The 23,287-nt window shown below is 49.6% G+C and overlaps 1 protein-coding gene across 4 annotated transcripts in view; it reads right to left on the bottom strand.

Annotated features, from left to right (window-relative positions):
* zbtb16a (zinc finger and BTB domain containing 16a) overlaps nucleotides 1-23,287 on the bottom strand; it is a 116,671-nt gene that overhangs the window by 61,849 nt on the left and 31,535 nt on the right. For all 4 annotated transcript variants that reach the window (XM_076032137.1, XM_076032136.1, XM_076032138.1 and 1 more), the window contains exon 3: nucleotides 10,092-10,189. In XM_076032137.1, the coding sequence (XP_075888252.1) occupies nucleotides 10,092-10,189 (98 nt within the window). The remainder of the gene's footprint in view (nucleotides 1-10,091; nucleotides 10,190-23,287) is intronic.

Consider the following 23,287-nt stretch of genomic DNA (forward strand, 5'->3'; position numbering starts at 1 on the left):
ACCTTGAGCTCTCCAGTCTTAACTGTTTTTTCGTTTTTTTTTTTTAAAGCTACATTGATTGACAGGCTCTGAGGGGGGCGGGCGGTGCAGCAGGAAGACGGGCCGAGGTAATTTGATAAGCCGCTAATTGTCCTGTTTGAGCCGCCCGCTCGGCCCGATACGGGTCCGGTCACAGGCACGGTGACTTGCGCTGCTCAAACTATCTGCCCCGAAGAAGAACACCGCCTTCAGTCTGCTGCTAATCAAAGATTTGCTGCTACAACAAGCACGTGGAGCACACAAGCTAGCATGAAGAGACTTGACACTTCAATGGGATCCAATGGCAAGACGTGGAATTTAGTGCTAGTGTGTTTAGTAAGGGTCTCGGTCTCGTCACGGACTCTCAGGCATGTTTACTCTCGGACTGGACGGACTCTGGACTTTTGATCGGTTAAGACTCAGCCAACACTACAATGACAGATAACAATGGAAAAGAATCCAGCAGCTAAATTTCACGACGGGTCTTAAAGATTTGCAGAAGGAAAGCCCAGTGTATGCAGGATAAACATGAGCCCTTATTATTGCATTATGTCAACATGTGATGCTATTTCTGTCATGTTACCCAGATGATTTTGCTCCAGAGACCCCGCCCCCCCAAACCTCCACCCTCCCTGTGAAATGCCAGCCAAGTTCATGTGCTGTAAAAAGAGCCTCGCCAGAGTCCAACGCCGACACCAGACCATAAGAAAGATTCACTGTGGACCAATCGATTCGACTGGACTCTCAGCTAGTCCTACTTGCTTCAGCCACGTTCACATCGTACAATAAATGAATTATTCTCCTATTACGACAGATCACAGGCTGAACCGAAGCCTCTGGAATCTTTAACGGTTTTTAACAAACCTTGTTGCTCTCAGTCAGGTTGGCAAGCAGAGACATTGTTCCCTAAAATGTTTTGCCACGTCTGATTGTAGCAAGAAAAAATAAATAAGAACTTACTCACAAGAAACGGCTAACTTGACTTAGCGTACAGCGGGGCCAAGGCTACACTGTCTCGGGACTGAAAACCAATTATGTTCAGCATAAACACATCACGAATACTCTGTGCAACAGCAACAACAACAACAGCAATGACGACAACAACAACAGAGTCCAAGTTTGTTTGCTGAAGGCACGATGCAGCCACAGCTCCTCCGCCAGCGTCAGACGAGCAAAGACAGGCAGCCGCACTTTAAAACTCCAACAACTCTCCAACTTTTTCACTCAGACGTATCGCAGTAGAGACCATGTGGTGCGAGACAAGACCTGAAGTTAGCGTGTTGTTTTAGTACAGAGATATGCACGTTAGGGGTACGAGTGGGTTTAAGAGCACTGTATTTTGGGAATCGGAGTCGCGACAAGAACGCGATCAGCGTTGCCCTCGCAGAGCAACTAAATGCATTTTTATGGCTCGTGCAGACTTTGCAACACTACCTCCTCCTTCCTCATCACACACACACACACACACACACACACGCACACACATACACACACACGGGCCTCTTACAGTTTTACGTCTCGTTTCTCTAATCGAACGTTGCGTCTCCTGGGAGCGCAGGTAAGCCGAGTTCCCGCTAAGGAGCTGCAGCTGCTGGGAGCAAGACAGGTCTCCGTCAGAGTCGCATCCACGGAGGCCTTAACAAGCTCCCGCAGCCAGCGCTCCTCGCCGGGCCCATCTGCTGTGTCACCTCTGGCAGGCCTGTCCTCGCCGTGACCTCGCTCCTCATGTAACACGATGCAGCTAAAATGATTTGTCCAGCTGCCGTAATCCTGGCTACTGTGTGTGTGTGTGTGGGTGGGTGTGTGTTCTTGAGTGCGCAACAGTAACGCGGCTCCGGAGAGGTATTACAAGAAGTGCAGTGGAAGTTCCAGCGAACTGAGGCGTGTTCCACTGCTTAAGTGTGAGCTGCCGCTGTTTGTCTGCCACTCTGGTTTAATGCACCCTGGGAAACAAGTGCAAGAGAGTGAGAGAGAGTGAGAGTGTGTGTGTGTGTGTGTGTTTGCATGCAAACATCAGCTGTGGTTAAATGGAAAAGGCAAAAAAACCCTCAGTTTTAAGACCTTGGATGCTTCTCTGTTCTCCACGACTTCTTGATTTTAATAGCAGCCCGTCTCTCACTCATGCTTGTGCGCACGCACACACACACACACAGACACACACATATACACACAGTGAGGAATGTGTGGCCTGGAAGCCAGTCAAGTTTCATTAATTTCTGGGTTTGGGTACAGTACAGTGTGTTCCTGGACTCACATCTGCGAGCGATCATAAATGCTGGAATGCTGGCAGAACATCCAGACCTGCCGGCACAAATATGTCGTCATCACTGTGAGGAAAGAAGCGGCGCGGCGCCAGAACAGCCGAGACCGGCCCGCCAGCCAAACACAAACGCCACGCAGAGAGAGAGAGAGAGAGAGAGAGAGAGAGAGAATGGAGGAGGAGGGGGGAGGTGCTCAGCCTCGCCACGCTCAGTTTTGGGATCTTCGGAGTATTATTTTTTTAGTTCTTTATTTTTCAAACGCTCTCACTCCCACATGGATGTTGGCTTCGCCTGCAGCAGGTCACATGGTCGGGGCTCACTGAGGCGGTGACGTTTAAACTGTTTAAACTGTAAACACGATGCGAAGGGAATATTTCACTGCATCACCACAACCAGGGAGTGGGAGATATTAAAGGGCTCACATTCCACCTGCTGAGTTGCCAAGCAGCATGTTTAGCCCTCTGTTTGCAGCAGAGGCTTCGCTGGACCTTCCACTTGTTGGAATGAGACGGAAGCTGAAGGCGCTCTGAGGGGGCGGAGCCCACAACTGGCTGAGGGTTTGGCCACGAACGTGCGGGAGCCAGGCAGCGCTGTTGAGGGAATAGGCCCAAATTCCGAGGACAGCTCCCTTTATGACATCACAAAGGGCTGCCACACTGGCCGTGAGCGAACACGCAAACAGAAGAAAGTGCAGGTTGAACTTGGGGCGAGTAAACTCTCTTCAGTAGCAGCAAGGTGAGAGGTCAACTCTCCCCAGCGGCCCGATGGACACTCGTCCTCTGCAAACTGTGGCGGTTGGCTAACGCACACAAAAGAAAAACAGCACTAAACGAAATAAAACGAAAACAATAACACGCATACCAGAGCCATGAAGCCAGCGTGACTCGATAGTGAGTCCTGCCCCCAGCAGCAGGAGATTATCTGCAGAAGCGGTGGATCATCACGGAGGGGGTTGGATGAGTTAGAGAGACGTGTCGACTCTTTAGTTGAGTTTGCTCAGTGTCCGGAAGGCTGAGCCGCTGCTGAGACCTCCAGACAAACACGGTGCACTCGGCCAAAATCATATTCCAAACGTCTGCAGAGAAAGTTTGGGATGTCCGATCAGCGCAAGCAACAAATCTCCTGCGGACGCAAAAACACTAAACTTCTTTTCCAAAACATAATAAAACTTACAAAAAGAGCAGAAAGTTCAAAGGGGTTTCTTTGTGGCTTCTTCCACGTGGGCGGCATCGGCCCCGACCAGGTGTTGGCTCCGCCCAACTGAGTCTCAGTGGGCACGTGGCAGCTCCAGCAGAGCATCCGTTTTAGGAGGAGGCCATAAACAGAGGGCTAAGTGGCTAAATGTCGAGTTTTTATCAGTTCTGGTAAAAACTGATTATGAAAAGGCAGCAACACTTGCTGAGTAAACTTCAACCAGCTCATTGAAAACTGTTAAAATTTCCTGGACTCACACACACACACGCGCGCACACACACACACACACACACACACACACACACACACACACTATGGGGCAGATCCTCAAAAAAGGGCGCGGCGGGATTGCGCCACAGATGCGGGGATCCACAAAGGTTTTTGCGCTGATGACATGCAGGCGCAAACACGCCCACGAATGCGGCACCTGAAAACAGGTGCGAATGTCTGGCAACCTGAGAGCAGTTTGCTTTCCAAAGGTTGTTGGTGAGTGCATGTGTTTGACAGTGAAACTCTGCGAGGATAAAAAGCGCTCCTGTGCGCGCCTGGCATTACGACGCCTCCTCCGTCGACCAAGACTGCTGCCATAACGGAGAGAAAGTCAAGACGCAAGACGCGTTAGTCACCAACACCTGAGTACCATTTGTATTTCTCACAGCCGATCTAAAATATTGGCATACATACTGTAGTCTATGCCGATCTATATATAAGATTTGGGGGAGCCACATATATATCTCAGGCTTTTCAGAGAGGACAGTCTCACTCAGAAGCCAGAAACACTGTGACAGACAGAAGCTGCTCCTGGTTCTGGCCGGCGGTGTTTGCGTCTGTCAAACTGCGTGCGGACACGAGCGCAAAACTCTTCCTGGATCTGCCGCTGTTTGAATGAGGCATATTTGCGTAGAAGGGGGTGTCATTTTGCACGTAATGACTCATTTCAATACATTCAAATGAATCTGGCGCAGCCCTGCCGCTACCTGCGCCCTGCCGCTACCTGCGCCTCGCCGCATTGTGCGCCGATTTTCACGTTTGCGTCCCCTCTGTGGATCGGAATCACCGTTTTTGGCGCTGTTTACACAGATTTTCTGGCGCAAAAGCCGCGCAAACGCTTTGTGGATCTGGCCCTATGTCCATGGCTGCTGGGAAAATTTATTGTACGTGTGCTGCTGCTGCCGAGTCCCTTACACACACACACAAACACACACACACACACACACACACACAAACACACGCACACGTGTGCGACTAATCCAGGAACTCTCTGCCGTGTGTTCACACTGTAAACGAGGAGGATTAAGAGTCTTTTAAGATGTGAAAGCGGCGGTAGATGAAGGGTTGGCGCGGACGCAGACGGGCGACGCGGGTGTTCAGGCAAAGGCTCCTGGGTAATCTGGTTACGCTGCATCAGCTGGCTGGGCGGCGCTTAAAAGGAGGAAATATGTACAATCACATCAGTCCGGCCTCTATGTACTACGTCAGCTGGAAGCTGTGATGTCACAAAGGGCGGTGGGGATGTGGGGGATGAGTGACCACACCCCCAGCCAGACACTGGCTCCGCCCTCTTTGAGCACCGCCTGGTTCTTTTGTCCCGTTGCAGAAGATCCGACAAAGTGTCCGTTTTAGCGGGAGGATGCAAACAGAGGGCTAAGTATTCTGTTGCTGAGGTTTTTTTTGGAGTTGTGCTGCTGGACTTGAGTCCGACAGGTGGAAGCTGAGAGATGAAGATAATGAACTGTAATAACATAACTAATAAAATCTTGCCCTCGTTTCTACGGCGTCGCCATCATGCAGCTGATTCACTGCAGAGTTGCCGTCAACGCTGCTGATCCAACCAATCTGCTCCAATCAGTGGGAGTCAAACGCTGATGTAAAGCATCTGAGGCAAGCGAAGAAACCCCCCCGTCTCTCTGCCCCCCGCCCCTAAAAATGCAAAGAATCCCGAGAGTTTGGCGCTTCAGCTGAGGAACAGAGACCTCAACACGGGGATAATGATGTACGTGGAAGCAGAGTGGGAGTCGATCCGTTTCGGGGGAACCGCTGCAGCTTCCTGCTCCGGCTGAGTGCCGGCATTCCACAACGCAACAGAGTCTGGAGTCCATTCTTTTAAGATTGTGCGTGTGTGTTTTAATGCTGATCTGAAATCAGCTAAAATTCAGGTGAGACTTCGGGTTCAGATTCCCTGAGTCAGAGACAGGCAGGCAGACAGGCAGACAGACAGACAGACAGGCAGACGGCTGAGCTCAAAAGCTCAACGTCAGGGGGCGGGAACAAGTGAGTGACAGAGTGAGAGAGAGAGAGAGAGAGAGAGAGCGACGAGACGGTAGAAAAACAAAAACAAATATCTGGCAGCAGGCTGACTGTACATACTGTACCCTCTGAGGTGGCACGGTGCCTGGAGTGGACGGCAGCCAGAACCTCCTGCTGCAGGGACAGACAGACAGACAAACAGACAGGCAGACAGACAGACAGACAGACAGACAGACAGGCAGGCAGGCAGGCAGGCAAACAGACAGACAGAGAGGAAGACAGACAGGCAGGCAGGCAGGCAGGCAAACAGACAGACAGACAGAGAGGAAGACAGGTGGACGAAAGGAGGGAGGACGAGCAGAGACGATCAGAGACGTGGACAGACAGACAGACAGACAGACAGACAGAGAGAGAGGGAGTCAGTAGGACGGACAGACAGGGCGAGACAGTGTGAGTGGTGAGGGAGGGAGGGATGGAGGGGGGGCGTCTGAGGCTGCTGGGCGAGCAGCTGCACTGAATACCAACGAGCCTCGCCGCTCTCTCTCTCTCTCTCTCTCTCCCCAAGACTCTCCCGCCATCTGAAACCAGCGTGGAATGATGGCGGAGGAGGAGGAGGAAGAGAAGGAGGAGAAATGGGAGGAAGGGGCAGGAGGAAAAGGAGGAAGAGGGAGAGGAGGAAGATGAGGGGTAGGAGGAGGAAGAGTAAGAAGAGGAAGCGGACGGGGGAGGAAAAGGGGAGGAAGAGAAGGAAGAGGAGAAGGAGGTGGAGGAAAAGGAGGAAGGGGGAGGAGGAAGAGGAGGAAGGGGAGAGGAGGGGTAGGTGGAGGAAGAGTATGGAGAGAAAGAGGAGGGGGAGAAGGAAGAGGGGCGGAAGAGAAGGAGGAGGAAGAGGAGGAGGAGGTGGAGGAAAAGGAGGAAGGGGGAGGAGGAAAAGGAAGAGAAGGAGGAGGAAGAGGAGAAGGAGGTGGAGGAAAAGGAGGAAGGGGAGGAGGAAGAGGAGGAGGAAAAGGAAGAGAAGGAGGAGGAAGAGGAGAAGAAGGAGGAGGAGGGTCTGCTGAGGATGGTGGGACTCGGTGAAGCGTCACCATGACAGAGAGGAAGAAGGAACCACGCAAACAACAAAACAGAGGAGAGAAAAACATTGAAAGTAAAACCTTGAAAGTTTAGAAGATGGAGGGAAAAGAATGAGGGGAGGTGCTTCTCTTCCTCCTCCTCCTGCTCACCGTCGCATTTCTACAGTGGCACCCGTCTCATCTTATATGTATTTATTTATTTATTTGTTTATGTATTTGTTTCCTGGTGCTGAACGGCCGCTGATGTGAGAGACGGTGCAGGTTGATGCCAACAAGGCGGCGCAGCAACACAACACCAAGTAGGAGAAGAAAAAGAAGAAGTTTGTTCACTTGCTGCCGCTGCTAAAAATAAACCATCTTCCTCCGCCGCTCTCGACGTGGAGTTTGTGGTTCGAGTTTCCAGCACTGCCTCTCTCTCTCTCTCTCTCTCTCCCTCTCTCTCTCTCTCTCCCTCTCTCTCTCCCTCTCTCTTATTTGATCTGCCATCAACACATTGTGCTGCTGCTCCCAACCTGTTGATGGAAACAGGAAAACGCCGCTGCCGCCTTTAAATCCACGGCCTCACTCAATCAGACGCAAACATTCGGACGGACGCATCCGTATTCCAACGCTCCACGGGAAAGTGACGGCCATCCTGAGGTCACGCCAGGCATGAGGCGGTAAACAAACGACTGAACAAACAAACAAACAACGCACTCGGCTCACTTGTCAAAACAGCAGACTGCGGAGCTGTTAATCGCAGCGATGGTGTGCGACGCTTCCGTTCAAGGGCGTCTCATTGTTACGATCCCAAGGATTGTGACAGTGCTGAGTCTCCACAGCGGCTCACGGAACTTCATTTTTGAAGCAAACCTTTGAGGGCGATTTGAAAGGCGTTTCCACCGACATTCTGTGCATCCGTCTGGCACGACGCGGAAACCTTTGTGCGCATTTGTGACGGACGACTGAGTGAGAACGGCTTTTGGTTTGGTTGTGTTTATGCGTACAGTTCGTCTGTGTATTATTAGAACTGGATACCGCACTGCCAATATGCTGTGAGGCAGTTTTCTCCCAGTGGCCACTCGAGGTACTGCAGCCAAAAATGCATTTTCCCCATAGAATGCAATACAAAAACAAAACACCTGCAAAACAAACACTGTCGATTCCTTTTGAATACAAATATTTGCGTCTTCAACACGACGCACTGTGAGCTGAGCCGCCGTGGTGAAACAATCCCGGTGATGACCGTTGACTCTCCGCTGCGGAGGAACGATCACGATGCTCAGGATCCACTTATGTTGCTTTTGTAGTGAGCAGTGAACGTGGGGCCAGCGTGGGATTGTGTGTGTGTGTGTGTTATTGTGTCGGGGTGGAAGGGTGATGGGAGGCTGCCCCCCTCCCCTTCCTTTTACAGTGTCTCAATAAAGCATCTGCACTCAGAGCCTGAGGAGTGAGGAGCTCTTTGCTGCCTATAAAAGACGAGGCCGAGCATTAAAGCAGCGCTGGAGACTGGAGCGAGTGACTGAGTGTGTGTGTGTGTGTGTGTGTCTGTGTATACACACACAATCAGTTAGCCTCTCCACATACATTGAGGAAGATATATTTGTTCATTGTGCTCGTCAGATCTAAGGCCTTTCGACACAGCCAGTGCAGGACTGCACGTCAGCTGACAGAGCAGCTAGCTAGCGAGCCCAACTGATCGCAAACGCTTTTCCATACACTGTCTGGGGCCGAGAGACACAATTTGATTGGTCGAATGATTGGGGAAAACTCCACCTTGCTTTGGAAAACAATGTTTTCCTACTGTGATATTGAAATCATGTGCAAAAACACTCTTAGCTCTATGTTCCAATTATTTGTCCTGTGTATAAAGTGGATTTTGTTTAAAAAAAAAACAACATCTTTCAGTGAGACCCAGGCTGGACGAAGCAAATGACACTGGCAGGCTGAGAGAGGGAACGGCGCCACCAATGGCAGCAGAGCAGAACACACAAACACACACTGATAAACAAGTGATTCCCCTGCGAAGGGAAAAAGTCCAATAGAAACCAGCGAGCGGCGCCGCTTCCTCTGATGAGGGAGGATGAAGACGACGGAGACACGACTCCAACTTATTTAACAGAGAAATCACAGAAACTGGGTTGTGCTCCATATTCCCCTCATACGCGCAGAGATTGGGAGAGTATTTATAGCCAGATAATGTGAGGCAGGTTCTCTGTTTATTCAGCTCCGAGGCTCCAGGAACATCAAAGTCGACGCTGGCTGTAAACACGTGTATTTAAAAATAATAATAATAAATATATGTATGTATATATATATAAAAATATATATACATATAAAAAATCTGCTCACTATGCCGCTGTATTATGCAATGCTTTCAGAGAGAGTTAATCACTGAGTGAGTGTGTGTGTGTGTGTGTGTGTGTGTGTGCGCGCGTGCATGAATGGCTGCAAACCAAATTTGTAAGATGCAAAAGAGGAAAACTGAAGTGATTCGGGGTGTGAGAGTGTGAAGTCGCTAGGGTGTGTGTGTGTGTGTGTGTGTGTGTGTGTGTGTGTGTGTGTGTGTGTGTGTGTGGGGGGGGGGGTGTTAGTAAAGGGAAATTTCTGCCTTTTCTTCTCAAATGCAACAATGCCATTTTTTTTTAACCATTTCTTTTTTTAACTCTCACACACAGCCCACACACACGCCAGCACTCCAGTTTGGATCACATTCCCAAGTGAGACGCTGACATGCTATGCACACCTCAGCCTGAGATAGCAATCATTTTCACGGAATTTCCTCGTTGCCGTGGCGGAATAGGACGCATTAGGATTAGGAAGGGGGAACTTGGAGGGAGGGGACCGGGAACGCCGGGCGAACTTGCACTCCGGACCTCAGTGTTGCAGTCCTTCAGTGGCTGCAGTCTCAGACGCTGCACCAAGCAGAAGATCTAGACCAGATTTAACGCTGGTGTGAATCCAGATCCGGTGATCTGGATTCCGAGATGGATTCGGGATCTTTCCAGCAGGGAGGTAGGCACGAGGAAGCCATGAGCAAGCCACCGGGATGCCACCAGGAAGCAACCAGGAAGCAACCAGGAAGTCACCAGGAAGCCACCAGGCACTTCCTGTGTTTGGGTTTCCATGTTCTCTCTGTGCTTGTCGGCCCTCTGACCTGCTGCTCCAGCTTCCTCCCACCGCTCAAGACGTGTGTGTGTGAGATCAATTGGGGACTCGGAAGCTGTTGCGCGTCTGCCAACCCTGGCGACCCGGCCGGGGGCGGAGCCCCTGTGAGTGGCAGGCTGAGCGCCGGTGGGAAGTGCGTGCGTGACTTTACCTGAGTGAGACAGCAGGTGCATGCGCAGGCGGAGGCTGTCCAGGAAGCTCTTGCCGCACAGCTCGCAGCCGTAGGTCTTCATCCCACTGTGCATCTTCCTGTACGAGAGAGAGAGAGAGAGAGAGAGAGAGAGAGAGACGTCAAAACACAGTCAGAGGCAACGAAACCAGCAACAAACGCACATGGACAAAGAGAAGAAGACACGTAAAGCGAGCAGCAGTAACAGATTCCTGAGCCGCTAGTGGTGGTGGGGGGGTGAGGGTTGGGGAGGGGGGTGGGGGGGGGACATGAGAGCAAGACTGGTGGAAGTGGGGGTAAATCCGGAGGTGGAGCCATTATCAAGCCCCACCTCCTCCAGCGCCGCCGCCACCAGGACATGGCCCCATAAAGGGGAGCGGGATGATTTACTCAAGGCTCACAGCTACTTACCGTTATGAACCATTTATGGAGCTTTTATTTATTTATTTGTTTATTTGTTTACCCCCCTAACCCACCCGACTTCCCCCTACTATACTGCCACGCCACTAAAAACTTTGAGGTGATGTGTGGCTGCGAGTAAAACGGTCTACGGTGAGATGAGAGGGGGGCCGGCGGGCCGGAACGCAGTCCAGGCTCACAAGGTCAGACGGGAGCCAGGTTCAATATTTGATTATGTGCTAAAGGCCTTAAAGGTTGGACGACTAAATAACACCTGACAACGAACGGCCTCGCTCGCCTGCCCTCCCTTCCTCTCCCTCTCTCCCCCTCTTTCTTTGATGGCAGAGCCTCAAAGGGCCAGCGGGCGGCTTCGCTGCTGCAAAGCCTGTTATTTCTTGGGATGAATCCTCGAGTGCTGCCGAGCAATTAAGGCGACACGAGTGGCCGCAGAGACCGGCACTACAGCACCAGGACTGCTGAACCATCCGGCGGTGCGGGTCGCAGTGGACCCTCGCTTTTTTTCTTACAAATAACGCAAAAAAATAACAGACACGTTTTTAAAAAAATGGTGGTGTTGAATCACAGCTGTCAAACTCCGACCCGACTGCGCCAGTGTAATTATGTTTGGCCCACGAGGCGATACCAAATGATTACAAGAGCACACGTTCCACTAATACTACAAATCCCACAATGCTCTGCTGGTATTTTGGCGCATCAACCGGGACAAGACCCATTAACACCCTCTCCTGTGTTGTCAGTAGTCATAGCAACGTCATGGTTTGGAGAATAGAAAACAGGAGCTTTTTGACAGACAGGAGGCAGAATATCTGTTTACATTTGTAACAGACAGACCTGTTTGGAGCCAACGTGGCTGCAACCAAATTGTACAACATTAAACTTTGAAATGAAACACGACGAGTACAAGGACGTGGACATGACTCAAAGGTGCCGGAAACATTACAACTACACATTAAACATTAATATATGAATACAGTTTGTTTATTTCAATGTGTTTTGTTTTTTGTTTTTTCAATTGAAATTCGATTTAGCATGTGTGCAATATTAAGTTATTTAATTTTTTCCATGATGTTGGCCCACTGAGTATTTGAGTTTGACACCGCTGTGTTAAATGGAGACGTTGGGGGTTTCTGAGGATTGCAGCACGACGCCGGCTGTCGTTTCAAGCACAAAACACTCAGGTGAGCCTCCCCACCTCCCTCCGCCAGGCGGAACAAGGCATTCTGGGAGCCAGCGACGCCCTTGATGAGGAATCGGATGAGATGACAGACATCCGTCTCACCGGAGTTCCCTTGACGGAAGCCGCAGAGGAAAAAAAAAAAACATGACTGATTGATGTCAGATGTCGAATGCAAATTGATTTACAGCCGCGTTCTTTTGGGCGAGACAGACGGCGAGGCGGACGGCGAGGAGCCGGTCTGGAAGTGTGTCAGCGAGAGGAAGCAGGTGACGCTACGGCGCGCTACCGACGAGGCTGCGGCGGCGGAAATTTGGTGGGGATGGAAACCTGAGAAGAGGAGAAAGGTCGGACGGACGATTCTTTGAAGAAAAAAAAAAAAAGTGACAAAAAACGGCCCTGAGGTTTAATGGCCCTAGAAACAGAGGAGAGGGCGGTAGAGCAGGAAAGCAGCAGACTTGCAGTGCCACTGTGTGAGAAATACAAACTAGCGACGGGAGCCTACGACAAAGCAGAGACAACAACCACAGTCAACTGCAATGAACTCCGAGTATACAGTCAACTACAATCAGCATCTTTAATTTACGAGGAAGTTTGCTTGCGTTCAACCGGCCAAATCGCCATCGCTATCGTTTACTTCCGCCAGCATTGTTAGCTGGGAATCGTGCAAATGTGATTATTCCAGCAGCTCGGCTGACTGCGGCACCCTGGAAAGAGAGACGCAAAAGAGCGGAAAACAGTTTATTGCTCACGAGACGAGAGCCTGAACACCGGCGACGTCAGAGAATCTGCCTCCACCCGGGATTCTGCACCCGAGACGGTAATCGTCCGGCGGCGGCTTCCCAGTGTTCCAACGTCTGAAGCCGACCTGCAGAGTCGCCGCCCTTCAATGGCACAAAAAACCCCAGTAGCAGCACCGTTCTGTGTGTAAAATGTATGTGGACAAATCAACACACACACACACACACACACACACACACACCAACAAAGGCTTCCAAAGTCCCTTTGTGCGACTCCTTCAATCTGACCATTGTGCCCTGCAGACAGAGCGCTGATAAGGCGTGGATGGACTTATTAAGGACACTCTGAGTGGAAGCATTGCTGTGTACCCCCCGCCTCCCCCCCCAGCCCAGACACACACAGCAGCTGATGAGAAAAGTGGCGAGCGCATGCTGTGGCCTCGGCTGCGGTGCGAGCAGCGAGCAGAGACTCTGACTGGAGCCACATTAGCAACGGCAACGTTTTTTTTTGTTTTGTTTTTAATTTTTTTCCGCCCAGTGACCCAGCCTTCGAATAAAAAAGATCTGGACCTTAACAATGCTGATAGCCTCCTCAATTTTAGCCATTTCACCGCGAGTTGAAAAAAGACCAAACTGTGAATTTAGTGGTTTACTTGCCTTACGGGCCACAGGAAAACTCTTAGTATAAAGATATCACTCCCGCTTCACATCAGAACTGTTCTGCGGTGATTTTTGCATGCTAACTGTTGCACTAACAGCTAACAGCTTGCTTGAAATAGACCCCTTCATTGTATACAAACATTCCAAGTGCAGTGAGGATACACACGCAGCACGGGGTCAGAAACTGTGACAGAAGATGAGCAAAGAGCATGGCAGGCCAGTCATTCACCACACATCACCCATAATGCACTTTCACTGTCCATTATGGAATGCCTGGAATACCTTGGAAAATTATTATGAGCCTGTGGCAATAGTCTGCCTGACTTCTAGTCTAGTCTGCCAGCTTCGTTAAAAGATGATGTCAGCAAGTGTCCAGACCTCCAGTGCCCAGCTATTCATTCCCATCTACAAGTCGATGCCAATAACTACAACTAATAACTTTGTTAGTGTGCCGCCAACGCAACTGCACGTCAACATTCCAATTGGATGGAATGTCGATTAATAATGACTTTGGCCAGTCAGAATCCATGAAAGTCATAAGTTTGTTTTTGTTTTTGTTTTGTTTTTCAAGAGAAACCTGACAAAATAACAAAATAGCACAGATGTTGATCTTGATGATTGTGTGTTTAGTCAAATTAGACCAAAGAAACGGTCCCTAAGCAATTGGCTTTCCCCGTGCTACGCATGCACATTTTCTGTGACTTTGTACTCAGAGTCTATATATAGTATATTTAGTTTTATAATAACATATCTCCCTCTATATATATATATATATATATATGTATATATATATATATATATATATATATATACACATATTTACAATTCATAATAATAACAATTAAAAAAAAAATAAAACCACTCAGAGGAAACTGTGACTACTGCCGTAAAAATAGAAGATAACAAAAATAATCAGTTATTTCTTTTATTTTGGAAGCAAAGTCAATGTTGGGCGTGTTTAATTAGCAAACACCTTGGAAAAGTTGCGTGACAGAATTTAATTTTGCTTTAGATAAACACGCGTTCACACATGAGGAGGAGAAGAAGAAGAAGAAGAAGAGATGCCTGATTATTTTTCTCCCAACGTTCCGAGATGCTCAGCGCACCTCAGCTAAAGCTAATAATATGCTAAAACGCAGATTTAATTACGGATATGTGAAGGGAGACAAAATAATTTTGTCTCAGCTCAGTGATTTAACTGCGACACACACACAGCCACACACACACACAGACGCACAGCGTGCATAGACACTGCCGCAAACGTTGACTTTCATGTTGCGCTTGTGTAACAGGATGATGAGGTGTGTGTGTGTGTGTGTGTGTGTGTGTGTGTGTGCTTAGAGCGTGCGTGCGTGCGTGGCAGCGGTAATTTGAAACAGACTGACTGTAGCCATTAAGGAAGTTCACATAAAACTCTCTCAGGCCATTTACTCAGTTAATAATCGACTTTGTCCAACAGTCACTTTTGACAGCGGCAATAAATTTCAAATTTATGTCGACAAAACATATGCTGATCACCTCGCGCCGTGTGCTTCCTCGTAAAAAAAGAGGGGAAAAAAACCTGCTCAACCACGGGCTGTCGCAATGTGTGTGTGTGTGAGTGTGTGTGTGTGTGTGTGTGCGTGCGTGCGTGTGTGAAATGTGAGCAGATTACAGGCCGGGATTATTGAGCCGTAACACTGTAACTCGGAGGGTTTTGTTTGTTTTTGTTTTTTTGTTGCCGCCGGACACACGTAGCCATACATCGTTACTACAAAATAAAACGCTTTGAGAGATTTTGAGCCTTTTGTGAATGATGCTACAAACAGCGAAATAGGAAAAAAAAAAAAAGAAAAAAAGACTGTTAAACCAAATGAAATCCGATGTCAGCCGACCATGTAACATTGTCATCAAGTTGCGCGCAAGCTCCCTGTTCTCCCTCGGCGAACGCAGACGAGCCTCCCGTCATCAGATTTTCTTCCCCGAGTTCAACGGCTACGAAACAAAGGACGGGAAAAAATGCCGTCGAAAAAGAGGTGTTGAAGGAAGAAGAGGAAGAGGAGGAGGAAGAAGAAGGGGAGTGTGTGTGTGTGTTCGTTTGATCACGAGCTTTGTTGAGGAGCGTTAAAAAGAAAAACCCAAAGAAGCAGAGCTGATAATGGGCGAGAGGTTTGGAAACGTCGGCGTGGGCGAGGCCTCTGGGAACGTCTTGCGACGAGTGCGGCTGCCCTTGACGTTAGCTTAGCGCCGGTGGCTCAGCCAAAGCCGGCGCTGCAGCAAACCTCACACTGCCCGTTAGCGTTAGCGAACGTCGGCTGTCTTTTTCAGGATTTCGTGGGACAACTAACGGGGAAAAAAAAAATGTTTCACGCGTCCCAAATTCAAAGTAGCCATCGAGCAAGTGGCGGAGCCAAAGCTGTTAGCGTTAGCCAGTAGCAGAGTGACACTGTGTGTATTAATTTTGTGTATTTTAGCTGGAAGTGTCTGGTGAATGAATGAACACTAAAACATAGTAATTGTATGTTAAAGTTCCAACAACAATTATGGCAGTGTGGGTGCCACCACCTGGTGGGGGGGGACAATGAGGGTTTGAGGCGTAGCAATGGAACTGAGGTGGGGGGGGGCGTTTTTTTTTTTTTTTATGTTTTTTATTTTTTGTTGACGTCAAACACGGGTCAATGAAAACAAAGGGGAACTTCTGAAAATGATCAGTGCCGCGAGTGGAAGTGATTCTCTCTGGGAGGAGCGCAAGCAGCAACGGCACATCCATTTGGGGGATAAAAGCACTGTGTGGAAGAGCACACCGAGCGCGCTCGCACACGCACACACACACACACACACACACATACACTGTTGTCAGGGCGAACAAAAGGCAAAATGATCCACGAGGTGATTGGCTGTCGCTCTGCTGGCTGATCCTAATGTGCCGCCGCCAGCCCCTCACTTTGGGTCCTCTGACAGGCAGACAGCAGGAACCGGGGACTTGGATGCATAAATCCAACACCCAGTCCATTAAAGGGCAGGACCGACTGCACACACACACACACACACACACACACACACACACACACACACACACACACACACACACACACACACACACACACACGTCGCACCCTGGACGGCAACTGACACAAAAGCATCGTTGGGAGATGATGGGAATGATGGGAAATCATTCTGTCAAACACACACACACACACACACACACACACACACACACACACACACACACACACACACACACACACACACACACACTCAGTCTGGAGGGTCTCGTGTCACATGACACACGAGACACTTTTACATTGACATCCATGTTTTTGTGTCTGTGAAGGCAGACCGTCTCAATGTATCGGGGGTGGGGTGTGTGTGTGTGTGTGTGTGGGGGGGGTTATTCCGAGTGCTCCTGCACATGCCAACTGCTCGGAGCCCCCCCCACCACCACCACCACCCTGCCGAGGAGGCGTTCATATAAATTCCAGCCACACAGGCGGAGCGGTGCGGCGGCACTCGTGTCGAGCATCGACGAGTAGCAGCAAAATAAATTAAAAAAAAAGGAGAGGCGAAACTGAAAGGTGGGGGGTGGGGGTGTAGGGGAGGGAGGGGGGGCTGAGGGGGGTGCCTTTTATTCTCATGGTGTTATTTATGACATCACAATTAGCCTTCGGGTTGGAGGGAGCGGGGGAGGCCGAGGAATGAATAAAATAAATCTGCTTTTTTCTCTCTGCTCGGTTTTTACTCCACCCAAACAAACAGGAACCAAATGAACGACACCACTTCCTGTCTGAGCCCCGTCTCAGCCAATCAGGAGCATTTCACATCGGGCGTAAGGGGCGATGTCAACGCCAGCGCCCGCGCAGATTAAAAGATCGCCGCCTTTTTTTTGTTTATGTTTGTTTCTTTTTGACGGCTGATCAGTTTTGTCTGATTGATGGCGTCCACAGCTTTCATTAAAGCCCAATCAGTCACCAGAGGCGTTTGCCCCGGCCCAGGCTCTAATTGATGGAGTGCGCGCTAAAGCAATATAGAACCTCTCAGGCTGCTTGAGGAGTAAAAAAAAAAAAAAAAAAGAATGTTTAGCATTGCCAAAGAAAAAAAAAAACTTCCCTGTTGCTGCCTTTTTTTTTTTTTTTTTTTACAAGAAAAGCACAAAAGTTTTCACAGTGATTACAATCAACTCTATATATACACATATTAATTGTTGCTCTTTAAAACTGATGTAGAGCTTAATTGTTGTTTTTTTTAACATTTCAACCACTTCCAATGCGGAAGAACAAAATGATCATTTTTCACCGACGGCACGGCTCCACCCTGCCGAGGAGCCGGCGCTCTGACTGGAGGAGGGGTGGAGGGAGTGATGGAGGCGAGGGGGGGTGATGGAGGCGAGGGGGGGTGATAATCCGGGGAACTTTTAATTGTGCTTCCAGGGCAGCCAGACACTATTTGGGGCTAATCCCAGTCAGACACCCAGATTCCCCCACGGCTCAGGAGGCAGGATTCACTCCCTAATACCTGCGGCGACGCTCAGCTTCAAACCTCTCGGCTGCACTTCCACTCAGCGTGAAGTGTTTAGGAAGTCCTTTCATTCAATTAAAAGTGACAAAGTGTGCCTGCCTCTGAAAAAGAAGGCGAAAGGGGAAGTGTGTGTGTGTGTGTGTGTGTGTGTGTGTGTGTGTGTGTGTGTGTGTGTGTGTGTGTGTGGGGGCGGGGGGGACTGAGAGTGAGAGAGAGAGAGAGAGGAGAAGGAAGAAGAAGGGAAAAGATTGCAACTCCTGAAAAATGATGTAAACTTTGAAGAAACAGAAAGAGAGCATCTGCAACACACACACACACACACACACACACACACACACACACACACACACACACACACACACACACACACACACACACACACACACACACACACACACAGAGGACTGAGACTGACGCTGATGCTGAAGATGGTCCACAGGTGTTTCTGCTGCTCGGCCACCAAGAAACACAGAAGCTCACCTTCCTGCAGGATTCGCAGGCAGGTGAGCTTGGACAAAAGATAAAAAATAAAAAAAAACACGAAGACTGTTGTGACTGTTTGTGTGTTGTGAATTGTTATGAATGTTTTGACAGTGTGCAACACGGCGCAGTAGCAGGAGTGCGAGCAGCCTGGCGAAGACTCAGATCAGCAGGAAAGGTGGATCAAATATATAGAAAAAAAAAACAAATCCACCGTCAACTCCACAAGTCGGAGTTCGGCTTTGTCTGCAAATAATCTGACATCTCTGCTTCCCTGCGCGCACGCACACACGCACACGTGAAACAAACAGACACACACATGTAGAACACACACACACACACACACACACACACACACACACACACACACACACACACACACACACACACACACACACACACACACACACACACACACCTCTGCAGCATGAAGCCGCCCTGCAGACGCTGCAGTGTGGGAACAAAGAGGCGGCAAAGCGAGGAAGATCACATGAAGAAAGTATTTCTGTTAGAGCCCATCTCCGAGACAAACAGCGGCACCGCCATCTCCCCCGCCGCCCCTCGCCCCACCCCACCCACCCTCCACCTTCTTCCTCTTCTTCTTCCTCTCCTTCTTCTTCTTCTCCGCCGCCGTTGTCATCTTTTTTTTATTTCGCTTTGTTCATCAAACGCCGCCGCAGTCTGAAAATAGCGCGTCAACATTTCTGTTTCGTCTCGCTGTCTCTTCCTTTTAGATTTTCTTTTCTCTTCAGATTTTCTCTTTTTTCATATTCCCAACAATGTTGCCAGTTTGCTTCATTCCTGGGTTTTTTTCCAACCACCTCCTCCCCCAGCCCACCCCACCCCACAACACCCCAACCCACCCCGTGCTCCAGCTTCCTTGATCTGTGCGAGGTTACATCGCATCGAGTCAGACGGCTGGCTGAGTGTGTGTGTGTGTGTGTGTGTGTGTGTGTGTGTGTGTGTGTGTGTGTGTGTGCACAGCAGCAGCAGCGGCTCTGGTGGTCTATAAAAAGCAGCCAGACGAAGTCTTCCCTCTCTCCCCTCATGCATTATGCATCGGCATCACCTTCCATCAAGCGACAGAGAAACCTCAAAGATGTCTAAGTTTAGCCGCCGTCCTCAAAGCCAAACGGCTCGAGAGGCGACGCGTTCGCTCGGCTGCCACAGTTGCAGCTAAGCACCTGTTACATCAAGGGGGGGTGGGGGGTGGGGGGGGGGGAGCGGCAGCAGCAGAAAGAGAAGAAGAAGAAGGAGTAGAAGCGGCGTTTCGCAACAAGAGTGACGGCAAAGACGACAACAACCTGTGTGAAGGCACAAAGAGCAGCTAAATGCAGAAGGAAGCGAGGTGAGAGGAGGGGGAGGGGGGAGTGCTATGATTGGCTCGGGCGACGCCGCATCAAACTTTGACCTTGCTGAGAAGTTTTTGGGGTTTGCTTTGGCAGTAAGAAAAAAACAAACAAAAAAGTTTTGAATGTTTGACGAGATTTTGGGAGTAAAAAAAAAACAAAACTGAACTGAAAGGAGTCGAGAAAGAGTCCAGAAACAATCGAGCCGCTTGCCTGTCGAGCCCTCTGTTTACAACCAGCTGCTAAAACTGACGCCTCGTCGAATTTCTATGTGGTTGGAGCGGTGAACGAGAACAAGGTGGGCTCAGAGAGCAGAGCCTGCGTCTGTCTGAGAGAGGCTCCAGAACCCTTTGTGACATCACGACAGGATGGTTTGCCAGAGCCGCAAGATAAAAAGTGGGATGGACGGCCGACGGGAAAAAAGACGAGCGGGCCGAACGTTCCCGCCCACCACACAATGGTTATCAGAAAGGTTCTGCCTCCAGCGAGGTCAGCGGCGTCTCCTGGTCGTAAACACGCTTGTTTGAGAGAGAGAGAGAGAGAGAGAGAGACCTTGTGATTTGCGTCCGGCATGATTATTTTGGCAACCAAACGCGGCTCTCAAACTGTTACGCAACATTTTCTGGGATTGATTTACTGTATGGACCGTTACACTGGACGGACGGACGGACAGACGGCATTCTGGGAAGCAGATAGCGGCGGTGCCGGTCTGTGTGTGTGTGTGTGTTTTGGAAACACAGATGAGATTATTAGCATGGAAAACTGTGACCACTCTGGAGCAGATAAGAGTAAGAAAGGAGGAAATTGGCTCTTTTTCTTTTTTACACTTGAGGTCCCTACACGCAAGTTGTTTATGTGTCTATGACCTCGGGACTGTGTGTGTGTGTGTGTGTGCGTGTGTATGTGCAGGGGGAGGTTCAGGTGGCAGCGGTGGCACTGGGCCATCTGCACTGTCTGTCATTCACAGCACGTCCGCCTTCCAGGAGCTGCGCAGCACCCGCGGGCTTCCACAAAACAGCCCCGGCCGGGAGCTCGGCAGGGCCGCGGTAAACAAGCCCAGGCTCCCGCTGCACTTTACTCCTCCAGCAGCAGCAGCAGCAGCAGCAGCAGCAGCAGCAGCACAGAGACAGTCATTCAGGCAGACATTCAGACAGGCGGGAGGCAAAATATCACAGCTGCTTGCATGAAGCATGTAAGAATCAGCCGCTGCAGTGAGAAAAGATGCTTATCAAGGTTTTCAGGAGAAAAAAAGCCTGATGCAAAAATACTGGAAGCAGCTGAGAAGGCTGAGAAGATTGATTCACCTTTTCTTTTGTCTGTCTACAATGATCATCCATGACTTTTTATTTACCATATCAAGGGCATTGTTATGATGTTAATTATTAAATATTTAAACACTTTTCAGCAGATTTATTTAAATTATAAATGATCTTGCGTCACCGTGAATTGGTACATTGAAGTATCTCCAAGCGATAAAAAGAAAAGATTTGCTGTATTGAAAAGATTTTAATCATTTGGACAGAAATATCTAAGACTGCTATGTCAACGCAATACATATATTTTTACATTTACATCTTTAGCCTCACTATTATTTCAGCTTTGTGCCAACATCAACGAGCAACTCTCGCTCCCCCCTTCTTTTTTTTTTTCAAATCCTTTCCAAAACAAAGCCACATGACTTAACGATGCGACGTGACGCACTACAGACACAGCCGAAAGTCAAAGGCGAGCGGAGGAAAAATGAAGCATGACAATCGCTCCTATTTCCAGCAGCCACTCAAATGTTCCCCGGGGAACCTCAACCTGACTCTGGCTGACGCCGTTACGCAACCGCTGCTCTCGTCTTATTTATACTTCATGTCACTTTTTCTTTCCTTGTTGTTTTTGAGGGTCTCTTTTTTTTTTCCACCCCCCCGTTGTGTCGTCACCACCAGACGACCTCGCCGTGTCCGACCCGCGACTCGCCTTTAAGTCTGCGACTTCATCTTCGGCTCGGCGGCGGATTTAGAAAGCGAGAAGAAGAAGAAGATGAAGTAGAAGACGAAGAAGGAGGAGGAGGAGGAGGAGAAGGAGCCGGAGCGAGCGGCTATGACGGCTGAACAGCAGCCAGTGAATGGAGTGGGCGGTCAGCGCCAAGAATTTCTGTCCGCTTGAATCAGAACCCTGCGCCTGCACACCGAAGGGTCAGGCGAGCGAGAGAGAGAGAGAGAGCGAGACAGAGAGAGAGAGAGCGAGAGAGAGTGCGTGCGTGTGTGTGTGTGTAATCTAGCTAATTACAGAGCACATCTGCGACTCTTTCCCTTTTCGCTCTTTCTGTTGTTTCCCGACAACACAGCCGTAACACATTGTACAAAAAAAAAGGAAAAACGCATTAAGCAATAAGAATTATGAAATGGTTGTTTTGTTATGCATCAGCAGTGGAAGGTAAAAACTATGCGTGGCGGCTTTTCCTTTTTTGTAACCTGTCGCCAAAGTTGGCATGAAGAAACACAGGCAGTCTCGCCTGCTTGGCACACAGGAAGTAGCGCTGTGTGGCACCAGCGGTCGGCCAGACTCTGAAATCTTGCAGATCCGACTTGAATTGCTATTTTCTATCTTTCTTTTTTCTTCTTTCTACCAGATAAATGTTAAATATGCAGTTCTGCAATCTGCATGTCACGTCGCTGCATTGGGGGACATCTCACAAAAACTTAGGGCGAGAGAGAGAGAGAGAGAGAGAGAGGAGAGAGAGAGAGAGAGAGAGAGAGAGAGAGAGAGAGAGAGAGTGACCTGGAAAACCCTCTCGCCGCCTCGCCATCCAACATCGCCGCCGCTACATACATAGCAAGCCATGAGACAGGAAGGGGGAGGGGGAATGGGGGAGAGTGGAGAGGGAAAATATACTGTGTGTGTGTGTGTGTGTGTGTGTGTGTGTGAGGAGGAAAGGGATAAAATATGTGCTGACAGCTTCTTGGCCGCGGGGCCTGAACACTGAAATAGTAGCGTCTGGGTGTCAGGCCGGGGTCGCCGCATTCACTGGAGAGCAGACGGCCAGGAGGGGGAGAGAGAAAAAAAGAAGGAAAGAAAAACATCAGACACAGCTGATGGTGTACAATGTGACGGCTAATGTACTCCCTGCAAAATGCGGTCACTCATAGCAAAACCAGAGAGGGAGGGGTTGAGGGTTGGATTTGGTGGAGTAAGAAGTCGACTGGAAGCCCAGAGATTACATAACACCGCGATGTACAGTCGCGACGTCACGCAGTCAATTCCACACCTTTTTTCTGTTGTTATTCCTCCCTCCGTCGCTGAGGCCACCTGGTTGCGAGGTGGGGCGACCGGGAGAGAGGGGCGAGAGAGCGCTTTCTTTAACAGCATGGAGGAAACGTAAAGGGAGGAATCGATATGGCTGCTAAAGCTGTGACTCACCAGTCTGTGTGTGTGTGTGTGCGTGTGTGTGTGTGTGTGTGTGGGATAGGGGGTGGGGCTGGGAGGTGTTGGCCTGACAACTAACAGGGCACCTTTAAATGTGCCTCAACCACTGGTGTCTGCAGGCAGGATGTTCACACCTGATCTCGCACGCACGCACGCACTATGTCAATTAAAACGACACAAAAATGATCTCATAAGCAGCAAACACATTTAGCCCTCTGTTTGCATCCCCCTGCCAAGCCCAGCTTTTGAAAACCACCAGGGTGCCGCCAATCAGCCAATCAGCCGTCCGACAAGTGAAAGGTCCCACATTTTGAGTCCAGTGCAGAAGACTTTAAAAATGTCAGTTAACTAAAATCAAGTGAGAAACCCTGACATATCCAAACTCCCCCCTCAGCATATTTAGCGCTCCGTTTACAGCGCTCTGAAGCTGGAGGAGAGGAGTTAGTG

This window comes from Nelusetta ayraudi, unplaced genomic scaffold, assembly GCF_046127955.1.
Source record: "Nelusetta ayraudi isolate G7.1 ecotype Tasmania unplaced genomic scaffold, CSIRO-AGI_Nayr_v1 ptg000033l, whole genome shotgun sequence".
Lineage (NCBI taxonomy): Eukaryota > Metazoa > Chordata > Actinopteri > Tetraodontiformes > Monacanthidae > Nelusetta > Nelusetta ayraudi.